The following is a 12,854-nucleotide window of genomic DNA, read 5'->3' as shown; positions in this document are numbered from 1 at the left end:
CAGGTTGATGTGGTTCTTGGCCACTGAGTGAGACCAGGGACCCCGAGCTGTGTGGTGGAGATGGTGAGCATGCATCTGTAGTGACTATTGCCTGTACTTCGGGATCGTAGAAGGGTTTCCCCTGTGCGAGATTCTCTCTTGTCCACCAGTGAAGGATCTATACCAGTGTTGGCGAAACGACCACTAGATCGTCCCACTGACCACTTGCCTGAGACCACTGTTTCGCCAACCATTCCTGCATGGGACGCAGGCGCGCGTGGGGGACCAGGTAAATACATGACGCCATCATGCCCAGTAAACGCATAGCTTTGCGTACCATTATTTGTTGACCGGACTGATAATGCGGAATTTGCAGTAGTATATTCCGAATTCTTTCTTCTGAAGGAAAGGTCAACCCCTCTTGAGTATCTAGGATTGCTCCTAGGAATTGTTTGGAGGTGCTTGGCACCAGGCTTGACTTTTTCTCATTGATTTGAGAAGCCTAACTCGTGGAGGAGGTCGATAGTCCTTTGAATGTTTATCCTGCAAATTCCTGGGGTTTCCCCCGTTATGAGCCAGTCGTCCAGATAAGGGTACACTGGGATTGCCTCCCTGCGCAGGTGTGCAGCCGCCACCGCCAGTACCTTGGTGAATACCCTTGGTGCCGAAGCTATCCCGAAGGGCAGTACCTTGAATTGGTAGTGTCGAATGTCTACCTTGGAGCGCAAATACTTTCTGTGCGCTGGGAACATGGAAATATGAAAATAAGCATCTTTCATATCCAAGGTTGCCATGTAATCCCTCTTTTTTAGGAGGGGGATTACCTCTTGTAGCGTGGTCATACAAAACTTTTGGGGCTTGACATACTTGTTGGCAGGCTGTAAGTCCAATACTGGGCGCATTGTCAAATCTTTCTTTGGCACAAGGAAGTAAGTTGAAGATTACCCTTGTTTACCTGGTGTCCCGGGACGAGTTCTATCGCGTCCTTTTCTAGCAGAATGGCAATCTCCTCGAGGAGAATCTTCTGATGTTCTAAAGAGTGTACTCTTTGTCGTGGAGGATGGTTCCGGGGACGCTGCAGTAGCTCTATACAATATCCTGTGGATACTGTTGACAGCACCCATCTGTCTGATGTGATCCCTTCCCAAGCCTGGGTGAAGTTGGAAATGCGTCCCCCTACTGGGGTTGCGTGAGAAGGGACCCTCAACTGAGCGTCACTGCTTTGGTGGAGGCATGCCGCCTTCCTTGCTGGGGCTGCCTCTGCCTTTACCACAACCTCTCCTATTACCCCTGCCGTAACCCTGGGTAGACTGTTGGTTGTTCCACTGTGTACCCTGCCCCTGGGAATAGTTTGATCCTCTCTGGGAATTTTGGCCGTGTGGGCGACGAAAATTACTATTCCCTCTCTGGTTAGGGGGTTTATTGGTTAACTGGCCAAGGGACTTGAGTGTTTCATAGTCGTCCTTGGCATTCTTCAGTGCGTCTTCGACCGCCTTACCAAACAGATCGGTTTCTACCGGTTTGTCCAACAATGATGCCTGGGTTTCTGCCTTAAAACCAGACTGCCGTAACCACACATGTCTTTTGATAACAGTGCCTTCTGCTATCAATCTGCCTGCGTTGTCCGCGGCGTCGAAGGTTGCTTTCAAAATGCAACCAGACACGGCTCTACCCTCTGCGGAAATCCGATCTAACTGGCCCTTTAAAGGTTCAGGAGCAGAGGCTATGAGTGCCGCGACTTCTTCCCACTGATGGCAGTTGTAGCTTGCCAACAGGGTGGTGGAGTTTGCAATCCTTGCTTGATAGGCGGATGTTGAGGCTACTTTCCTGCCGAAACCGTATAGTTTTTTGCTCTCCTTGTCGGGAGGAGCTTCGGACGATGACAAGGGTGTTCCAGCCCTCTTACGAGAGTTGGTGACAACTAGGGAGTCTGGCTTCAGATGTCCTCTTATATAGAGAGGGTCAGACTGGGCTGCCCTGAAAAGTTTTTCAACCCTGGGATCGACTGCTCTGGTGAGGTTCGGGTTCACCAGGGATGGGTCTATTCTTCGCTGAATGGACTTAAGGATAGGGATGGTCTGGGCAACAGGCCTCCTTTCTCCCACTAACTCTTCTGCAAAGTCTCTCTCCTCCTGGACACCGTGGGTGTCGATATGGAAATGTTCTGCTGCGCATGCGAGAACCTCATTTAGGAGGGGTTGGTTATTGACCGGGGAGTCTGTAACCGGGGCTTCGTTCTCTACCGGGGAATCTACTCTGTATGTTTCCGGGTCTTCCTCTTCCTCTTCCTGGTCCTCATCATCCCCATAGTAGCCCGTCCCGGTTTGCTCTTCTACCATGCCAAATTCTTGGTCCTCACCAAAGGAAGACTCTCCTTGATATAGTGAGTATGGTTGTACCTCGAAGGGGTCTGACCTCATCGATGTTTCAAACCGGGGCTTTTTCATTAGAGCCTGAGGGTGTTGCCCCTTGTGGATCATACGAGCGGAAATGTTCTGGATTTTTATCATAAAAATCAGCCAAAGAAGACATCCTTGACATGACCCTATCTATGTCTTCACTCGACCATTTTCTGTAACTGGGAATGACTCTCAGCAAGTCTATGGGATTTGTCTTGAGTAGATTTGCTGGTTTTAGACATATCAGCAGACCTGGTTTTGTCTGTCTGTTTAGGGGGAGTGGTGTGTTTCACAGGTGTGGAAGAGTGCAAAGGCTGCTTCTTTTTCTGTTTTCCCCCCTCCCCGTGAGTGGAAAAGTGTTTTCCCTGTCCTTTAGTGGCTCCGGAGGTTTTCGACGCCTGCCGTCGAGGATCAGGGGTGGGGTCCCTGTCCTTCGAGCGTGGGGCCTCGCTAATTTTGACTGTGGGCTCCGACTCCTGGAGCGCGGCCTGGGGGTGGAAGTCGTCTTCGTCTCCTGACGATCGAACTTCTGTTAGCCTAGGGAGCGAGGCACTCTTGGCAAGAGTGCATGATTGCCTGGAGACATGCGGCGATCTTGATCGTGAGCGCCCAGAGGACACCGAATCGGACCGTTCTGTTTGTGCCTCTTTCTGAGAACTCGACATCGTCGAGTCTCGGTTGGACTTAGTGTGTTTAGTGTGTGTAGTGTGTGAAGCGCTTGTGTCGCCGGGGGTCTTCCCCATAGCCGCCCTGCCGGACGACCTTCCGAGGTCGGGGACCTGCGCTCGGCTGTCTTTCGACGCCGTAATGCCCCCGCCGTCCGAAAGTACGGCGTCGCTGAAGGCGCCCTCCGCTGCCATGGCCGCCTGCCTGGCGTGGTGGGCCCAACGCTTCGTCGAACGGTCCTCAAGTGTCTTAGGTTTAAATCTACTACACGCTCTGCAGTCCGCTTCGGGGTGGTCCCTCGGCAAGCAGAGATTGCACGTGGCGTGCCTGTCGACCCAATGGTATTTGCGATTGCACTTGGGGCAGAATTGAAAAGGGGTACCCCTCCATACGCACCTTGAGGCAGCGGGCTGTTAAGTGTAGGAAATGTATAAGGTGTACCTATATACCAAGAGTGTAGAGTATGTACAACCCCCCACTCTCCCTACTTGCAGGGCCGAGGCCAGAGACCTTCCAAGGCCCGGGCCGAGGCCAGAGGCCTTCCGAGGCCCAAATCCGTCGTGCAGCAGCCGACGGTCGATTTCTTCTCCAGCCAGCGTCGAGTGTCGAAGTTCGACGTTGGGGTGGGGAAGGATGTCAATAGATTATTATTTTACATTTTTAGCAAAAGTATGGCTAAGGCCAGGGGACTCCGCAAAATGCTTCCGACCAGTATAGTGGAAAAAAACAATCTGAGGATCCTAGACGCGTGAAGGATCTTGGGTACAGTGGACAGCACACTAGGGATAGTATTACTGGCACGCCCTGTGTCAATGCCCATTTTAGAGTTTCGAAAAACAAACTAATACTCCGCAGCTTCCACTAGATGTCGGCCTATGCACAGCATGTGATCTAAGCAGATTCCACAAGCCTCAGAAATATTGATGCGTTCATCAACAGATCTCTTTAGTCACGTTCATTTTCTTGGATTTTCTAGTGCTCTTCAGTGTGCTCATTTGTCATGTTGACCGTCAATTTTGCATCTCATTGCTTTCTTTGTTCAAAGAATTTGTCTAGTTTGTTTTGATTTTTCTGAATAGTTACCTGAGGCAGGGATACATCTAAGGAAAGCTCTTGATCCATTTTGATTTTGCTTTCCCTTTCTCTTCTGATCTTGGTTTTGTTTTTGCTGATTTTTATTGGTCATTTATTTAAAGATCTCAAAGTTATCTATACCTTTTTTTGGTATCTGTTTATTTCCTTTGGCAGTCACTTCTTTCGTGGCCTCTTATATCAAACAGATGGTAGTATCAGGTACTTGATCAGCTGCGGTTGCATTATTCAGATCGATCAAATTTCCCACTAGAGTAGGGACCCTTGAGTTTGTGAGTTCTATTGCATGCGTTGGCGCTTTTCTGGATGACTGGGTGTTCCTTCCTGGGCAAAGTAGATCATGGGTCAGTTTGACGTTCCCCTCTTTAATTTCATTTGTCAGGATGTTTGAGGGGCCTTTCTGCACAATAGCTGTGGTCATCATTGCTGTTAGGGCGGTTGTCAACTGAGTTTTTTCCACCTGATCCGTCCTGGCAATATCGAAGAGTCTGGCCTGCCACATTCATGCTGGCTTCTGCTTCCACGTTTAGTCAGTCTTGGATCTTATTCATGAAGGCCTTGCTGGGATCATCACCTGTGAGGAAATTGCATTGAGCATGTTCTGGAGATCAATCATTGTTGTTGGTATGGGATCTCGTTGACATTGTTTAGGTGAATCGCAAGTGCACTTGTTATCAGCCCTCTCATCTGCTCTTTCGTTCGACTATTTTGTAGTATCGTCCCTCCGGGTTCTTGACTATCGAAAATGGGGTACTTGTTTTCTTATGAGATGGTATTTGCTTAGGGTCTTGCGGCATCTTAGGGCTTGGGCATGGAATTGGTGAAATTTGCAGACCGAGTGTTAGTATTTCTTGTTATCACGCGTGTATCCAAATACTTCTCTTCTCATGGTTTTTCATCAAGGTTTCAATTTCAGTTATATCCAGTGAAAGTCTCGCTGTGCGGGAGTTTGTCCGCTGGTTGTAGGGCTGAGATAGAATTTCCGAGTGCATTCAGCGCCCGTATATTGTTTGCCATCTTTGTTTGCCAATTTTGGCTTGGTCTTTTTGTGAGGGGGAATAGCCCAAGCAGATCACTTCGGTCCACTTGCTCTCTTTGCTGTTCGTCTGGCCCATCCGGGCTCTGTATCCGGGGTCTGGTGTTTTCCTGAATAGGATCTTGTTTTGAGGTTGTGTTGCTCTCAGGAAGTGGGCAGGGCTGTTGGGTTCTTTTCTTCAACATGCCCAATTCAGTTTTAGGGAGGTTATAGACCGGTCTGTTCTCCTTTTCGTCTTGTTTTCTATTCAAGGGCACAGCGGTGGAGCAGTCTGTGGGCTCCCAGCCGACTTTTCTGTCGTACCAACATTTTGGTCCATGAATATTCGTTTTTCGTCATATTCATTATTTATAAGTGCCTTTTTTCTTATGTCTCGACTTGTTTCCTCGTTTGTTGCTCAGAGGCTCATATTGTAGTACTCAGCTTGCCCCCCCACTGTTTATACCCCATCCCAACTATCAAGTCATCGGGAGGTGTGATAGTCTCACTCACTTTGGCTGATGGGTACGTTAGGTTTTCTTTGAAAGAGCTCGATTGCGTACCTATATGTTATTTTTGCAGTTGTTTCTCATTTCATGGGTTTTTGCATATTGGCGTGGCGGTGACGGGGGCGGTATAGTTTAACGGTGCTGCGTTCGAGGACCAGACAGGCCTCCCATCTGCTGGCCCCCCCGTTCAGTGGCAACCCTTGTGGGTCGCAAATGTTCTTAAAAGGGAGGCTAAACGGCAATACTAAGGTGATACTGAGTGAGGCTCTTCAGATTACTACATGTGTACCTTCTTGGACAGGGCTCGACGAATCACAGCTTGTTGCAGAATCCGGTCCTGGTGCAGCGTCCTCCCTCTCAAAGCAGTCTTGGTGTGACACAGAGTTTCAATACAGTCAGCGAAAGTATGAGGAGTTCAAGAGTCCAGCAAGTGCTCCGTTCGTTGTTATGGTCACTCGTTGTGTGGAAAAGGCTATTTACGGAGGGTCCCGGACACACCAGAGCCCACAGAGCCCAGAGACACTAAGATTCTGCGACCTGACTCTGCTGTATAAACCCATTCTACGGTACATGCATCCCAGATTATGCTACTATTCAATACTCACGTTATCCTCCCCTTGTCTCCTTGGTCTTCTTGTCCATCTCTGACTTTCCCCCGCTGTTGTCAATTCCTACTTAACTTTATCCTCGTTTCCTTCTCACCCCACAGATCACAGTATGCTTTGCACCCTGGATGGTGAACAGTTCCACCCACTACGGTGGTGTGGTGTGCAGTATAAAAGCTAACCAAGCGTATCTATTTATTTAAGTGTGTTCCCTTCATGCAGTTAGCCTTTGCATTTTACAGACACCCATCTGACTAATTTCTTACTTCAGAGGTGCACATAAATACTGTTGCTCATTTTATGACTTGGGTACAAATAACCTCTGGCGACATTAGCAATATTAGCACAACATTGCTAATCAAATAAGCTTGTTTGCTAATCAAGAACATTTTAATTTAGCAAACTCTGCAAACCAATTTTTGAAAACTAATGTATGCCTTCGTATGGATGGGTTGTATGCATGTATGGATGGATGGATATTTATTTAAGCATGTTTGTTTTTATGAATGCGTGCATGCAAGGTATTGTATGAATGATGTGTGAATGTGTAGGTGAAAGTGTCTGTGTGCATGTGTCAGCAGAGCCCCTATATTTAGGGGTGGGGGGTAAGGCAGTCTTTTTTGCTTTGCCATTGATGCACAGTACCATGCATCAAGAGCAAAGCAAAAATGGTAAGTAAAGTATTATAACGGGGCTAGGTAGGCCTACATTGAATGTAGGCCCATGCACGTAATAACACTTACCCTGGCTTTTCCCCTTGATGCAGTTACTCTGCATCAGGGGTAAACGAAACATGATAAGTGTTCCCACTGGCCTACAATCAATGTAGGCCAGTCTAGCCAGGTAATAACTGCGCGTCCAAAATATTGCGCTTTAAAAAAGCACCATTGCCCTCATATCCCTATGGGATACTAAGGTAGCACTCAAGTAAAAAGGGTTGCAGAGGCAGGGGTCTCAGAAAGCTAGGAAGCCAGAACCCCAAAATTCAAATTGTACCCCAACAGATGGCATCCCAAATTTCTGTGTTTACTGAAAAGGAGGTTGGTGAAACCAAGTGAGGCCAAGAATGAAATAAGGTTTGGAGAGCAGTTTCCTGAGTTGTATAGCTCGGTTTGCAACCTTGCAAGGAAAACACCGTAGACAGAGAGAGCTTGGGGCTATAGCCAAGTCAGTTCTGGGAGTCAAAGACTTCCAGAACCGAGAAATACGTTTTGTAGGCTGCTAGGGGGGCCACATGCCCAGACCATTTGGAGAACCAAGAACCCGAGAAGGTGAAATCCTTGAGCCTGTTTTAGGCCCACTTCTGCCTTGGAGAGACAAGTGCCTGTGGAAGACTCCTGCCCAGCGAGGCTAGTCTTCGCTGGTGGGTGAGAATACATTCAGTCTGGAAAGCACCCATGTCAGGCAGAAGGTGAGAGGAAGGAAAGACAATCGTATTGGTAATCAGTTTGGAGCATCCCCCTAGGTCCTGGGGATTCATAAACTCTGGTTGGTAGCCGTGTGCCGTTATCTACGTCCACAAAGCCTAGGAGGGTAAACTATGACTAAAGGAGAACTAAACCAACAGACACCTTCAAAGCCAAGATTGAAGAAAGCCTACAGGGTGCAGACACCCTGGGCTCCTGCGATTTAGAATAGGGAACTAAACCTGGGCTGGGACATAAATTCCTTATACCACAGAGCCTTACACTTGTTTTGTTAATCCTCCGTTCATATACTGTTAGCCATAGATTCTCCCACTCGTGTTGTAGATACCTCGCCAAGAGGCCATCCAAAGGTTTGTCCAACCCATAATGTAAAACACCAAGTACTGGGGTAAGGCTAATTCCTTACATGAGACATTTGAGCACTGCCCAAGAGAGCTACGCTAGGTATTCAAAGCTAGGATGTAGTTTTGACACTATTGTTTTGTTGATTCCTACCACAGGCACGCTTTGGTTCAGTTGCAGCAGATAGGTTGTCCTTTTCTCTTGTACACCCTTTATTATACACCCTGTACTACACCACAGACCTTCTCCCACATAAACCCTACTTCAATAAAGCAATTGCAACCCATTCTGCAAGTGTGTTAAGTTTTCCGTCTGCTCCCAACTCTGATAGGGTGGTCATGCTCTTCTTACCATGCTAACAAACAGCCTGCTGCTTCAGAATTCAAATCTTCACGATAACGTATACAGTAATAAAAACTAAACCATAATAATGAGCAGGCTTTAACAGCTCCATTGCCTCATGGACAAAGCTGATGTGAAATTTGTGAACATTGGTGTGATCCAGTTCAGTCTCAAAATTCGAAAGAGAAAATAGGTAAAAGTGCATTGGATTCTGGCAGTAAAAACATAAGCACTCAAACAATGGCCTACATGACAGAGCCTCACCTAAGATCTGCTGGCTGAAGCAGAACCTAATGAAATCTGACCTAAGGTGACAACGCCTGTAAGTTTCAGACTGCAATTAACCAGATTTCAAAATAAAAAAAGGCTGTTTGGCCAACAGCCACTCTGGCTAACAGTAGGTCAAGACTAAATTTCCTGATGCGTTCAGGCAATGCAGCCAAAATACTCCAGTCAATAGGTACGGGAGAAGAGCAGAGCTTTGCCGTCAAAAAAGCAGCAAATGAACGGTAAGCAGAGTAAGCAACTTTAAGTTTCCCTTTTAAGATTTAGAAAGCCATGCATTTAAAAATTATATTCAGTACAAGGCAACACAAATATTTTGCATTAACCTTTTTTGTATTTTTTTTCTCCCACCACTCTCAATAACCTTAATTATCCGACCAAGATGAATTTCCCTCGAACATGATGTACCCTAAGTGTTAGCATATACATTGGACACTTGGCCACCGTTCACCCCAATACCAGCAGTGCATCAGTGAGATAGACTATCAGGTTTGTCTTATTCTCATCACAGAGCATGTTCTTTCATTCAGGATCTGAATTAGAACTACAAGGCAGTCCATCCAACACAACTAACTTGATTTGTAGTGAAAATTGATTAAAATAGGGACACCCATGTTAGAGGATGGTAGGTAAGGACAGCAAGAGTAAAGCACATACAACACAACTACTCTTCTCTATCGTACTATGAAAACGAACTCCATAGGAACAAGCATAAGCAATTTAAAGGAAGCACAAATGCATGATACTTTTGTGACAGTACATATCTTCAGGCACATCCATCCGCTACACAGGTCGGGGTGACAGTGGGATATTTGTACTGCCATGTGCTTCTGGGTGATGTAGACCAGGGCACATGCAGCAGCACAGTCGGGGGCGAGCGTGGGGAATATATATATATTGCTTTGTGCTTCTGGGTGCAATACCACAGAGCACATAGAATAAAGGCGTCTCAGATGCCTCATATAACTAAGCTCATCACATGTAACAGTGCCTCGATGCCCAAGGGCTGTTTGCGTGCTATATACATTTAAATAACTAAAATAGCCTTTGTGCTGTTAGACTGTTAGGTTGATTGTTAGGTTGATGACTGGTGTTGTATTAAGAAAATTACTTATTTATATGTACAAAACAACACCTTTGACATGGACTAATTTCTGTTCCCTTATACATGCTCCCCTTTCAGTGCTTTGCAGCAGCCCAAAAGCCCTCCTCCTCCTCCTCCTCCTCCTCCTCCATTCTTCTCCACATCACCTTGAAATGAAAAGCTTAGCCTCTGCTGCAGGTGTTGAACGCTTCAAAAGCAACAGGTGCATTTGCATCAAGTGTACAAGCTTCCTAGATTACCATTTCTCTTGCTTCTGGTCCACTTTTAGAGTAAATTAATTGATTATTCCCAGAGAAGCCCAGCAGCCTCCTAAGAGGGGCCCAGTCTTCATGACAACCCTGGAATCATCAAAGGTTTTGTTGCCATGGTACAATGTCTGCTTGGGCAGCAGCCTCAGTCCTCAGCAGGGAACCTGCATACTGAAGCCACGCCAACCTGGAAACGTGTTTGGGGTCATGCACTCATCTGTTCTGCAGAGCTGGTCGTTCAGGGATGAGGGGCACTTCAGTGCTGCTCTTAGGGCAAACTGGTGCTTACATTGTTCCCATGCATCTTGAAAGATTCCCTCCCTAACTCCTCAGTGCTGTGGGATGGTCTTATTGTGGCATGAAGGGATTTACAAAACACAAACCTCATTTATTTTACATCTAGGACCGGACAGATTTACTTATTTAATTCTTTCCATTCCACTTCCTTTGCTTTTTGTTACCAACCACATTTACTCCCACACATCCTAATCCTGGATTAGGCCACCTGCTCAGTTGGTTTGGAATCCCTTAGAATTATTATTCAGCAATTCATCTGCAGGTCTATAAATAGGCATCGCAGGTATTTTAAGGCTACATATCCATTTGGATTGCCAGAGCATGCTCTGAAGCCAGTCACGCACCCAAGACTACTCGGCCTCTTTCTTATACTACAAAACTGCCTTGTAATCCCATGCATAAACTAGTCCAGCGCATACTCTTCTGTGTTGCATCTCTCTAGAAGATAGTCAATATAAAATAGACAAACACACACCCATACTAATACAAGCATAAGTCACTTCCTGCATTTACAAGTTTCTTTCCTGCTTTCCCTCTCCCTTTCTTCACCTTACACATGCCATTCCAGCAGACCAAGTTCTGGTTACCCTGTGCAGGGCACACTACTCCTTAGACAAGGATTTGGCACGGTAAACTATTACAGTGGTTATTCAGCACAGTACAAAAACTAATAGTAATATAACATTTAATTCAAAGCGCTCATTGTTTAAGTGAGGTGGCGTTGGATGGGAGTTTGGGAGGTGGAGGGCATTCAGATTTTTGAGAAGAGTAAAAGCAGAAAGTGAAGAGATAGGGCCACTACAGGTCCAAGAGACATACAGTGAGCACTTCAAGTCCAAGAGCAGTGGGTGAATCTAGTAGGAAGGGGACACCGAAGAAGCCAGAGAAGCAGGTTGAGTGTCATTCAAAAATGTATAAACTAGGATGAAAGATAGAGAAGGATTTTCTTACCTTACTTCCAAGTCATTTTAAAAATACAAGCTCTCACCTAATTTTGTTCTGAATTCCTCCTTCAGTGTCAGAGTATTCCGAATCACTGCTGCTGACCCTTTTCCAGCCAGAGAATTGTGATGCCAAGTGCTCCTTCCCTGCAGCTAAACATGAGTTGTTCAACTGAGAGTTCAGAGGGCCTATGCATGGGTTGTGCTGAGCATCCCCTGCACATAACTTCAATTTGTCCATTCCATGGATCAGCCCCACTGCAACATCGTCTTCCAGTTCATCTTTATTCTCATCCTCCTGCGGGCCTTTTTTTGCCTTTCCCCTGGATTTCTTCCTTTTGTTCTGCTGGGGGACGTAAAGAAAACTTACATTACAAGACATGGAAATGACGATCAAGGACACTATTCAGACTTTTCTACTCCTGCATGGCCCACAAAATATTGAACTAAACCCTCATGTGTGTGTGATGCTATGCAACACAAGGTATGCCTACATCTTCGTTCATAAATGTGATAAACCAAAACTCTTTTTAGAAAAAACATTCTGCTGAACAGACTCCACTTGTTCCAGGCATGGTGCAGATCGTCTTGTCAACAAGGGCACACTATGTTATGCAAAAGCAGGTCTCAAATAACAGGTAAAAAGAAATATTGCAGAATTCTTTGTTCAGGTTTTGGTCTAATAATGCAAGTTGCTACAAAGCCATATCCACCCACTTCAGAATGAATATCAGCACACATTTTGACAATTCCAGTCTCCGGCCCTGTGCTAGAGTGAAAATTAGGATTTAAATAGTCTACTTTTACAGGCATAATCCACGGTTCACATTTTTAGCCGGGTGTGGGGAGGGGTTTATAAGCAATTTACGCTGCTACTTAACATTTGCATGCCTTACTCCTTAAGCCAGACTAGGGTATACAATTACCCAACAAGTAATACAATCCATAAGAGATGTGGTTGGGCTATTTAGCAAATATAAAAAAAAACATTTCTGGGTCACAGACTCAAAATCACTCAGTATTATTTTTCTGAAATGTCCTACTTATTATGTTTAGATGACATAACTAGTACTTTTACATCAGTGAAACCTATAGCCTTCTACTTTTATTAAGTAGAGCTCTTACCTTATCAAAATGTGAACATTCTGCCTTGAAACTCAGCTAATGCAATACATTCCTAATCTGCTCTGGTATTCTGTGTTAAATGAACAGTGATCTAGAGAGTGCAAGATCAATTACAATAGGTTTAATGTTAATTACGTAATGGCATATCTCTTTATATGGATGTAGATTTAATCTATTTAACTGTGTTCCCCAAGCATCGAGAAGTAACGGTTGTATGCAGAAGACGCTAGGCAAACAAGTGCATGGCTTGCTACTAACACTGCTGCTCACTTTTGCATCTTACAGTGCTACCAAGCAGGCGTAAACATCAGAAGCCGGAGTGACAGAAGAGAGGCAACACCAGGTCTTAACCTATAGCCATTTCTTGTAATAGAGCACAATCACTTTTGTGAGCCACGCAAGACAAGTTGGTATCTCAGTACTGATTAACGTCCAAGTTTTGTTCTATACCTTGCTAAATTTTGTAGGACATGGGGC

At 45.7% G+C, this 12,854-nt stretch overlaps 1 protein-coding gene across 3 annotated transcripts in view; it reads right to left on the bottom strand.

The window, feature by feature from the left end:
* HEATR6 (HEAT repeat containing 6) overlaps positions 1-12,854 on the bottom strand; it is a 1,218,923-nt gene that overhangs the window by 826,334 nt on the left and 379,735 nt on the right. For 2 of the 3 annotated variants that reach the window (XM_069614663.1, XM_069614665.1), the window contains one exon: positions 11,300-11,598. In XM_069614663.1, coding sequence (XP_069470764.1) covers positions 11,300-11,598 — 299 coding nt within the window. The remainder of the gene's footprint in view (positions 1-11,299; positions 11,599-12,854) is intronic. The other variant, XM_069614664.1, reaches the window with a different exon arrangement.

The sequence above is a fragment of the Ambystoma mexicanum genome, chromosome 9, assembly GCF_040938575.1.
Source record: "Ambystoma mexicanum isolate Mex_15411 chromosome 9, UKY_AmexF1_1, whole genome shotgun sequence".
NCBI lineage: Eukaryota > Metazoa > Chordata > Amphibia > Caudata > Ambystomatidae > Ambystoma > Ambystoma mexicanum.
The sequence above is the reverse complement of the archived record's forward strand: the minus strand, read 5'-3'. Positions and strand labels throughout refer to the sequence as shown.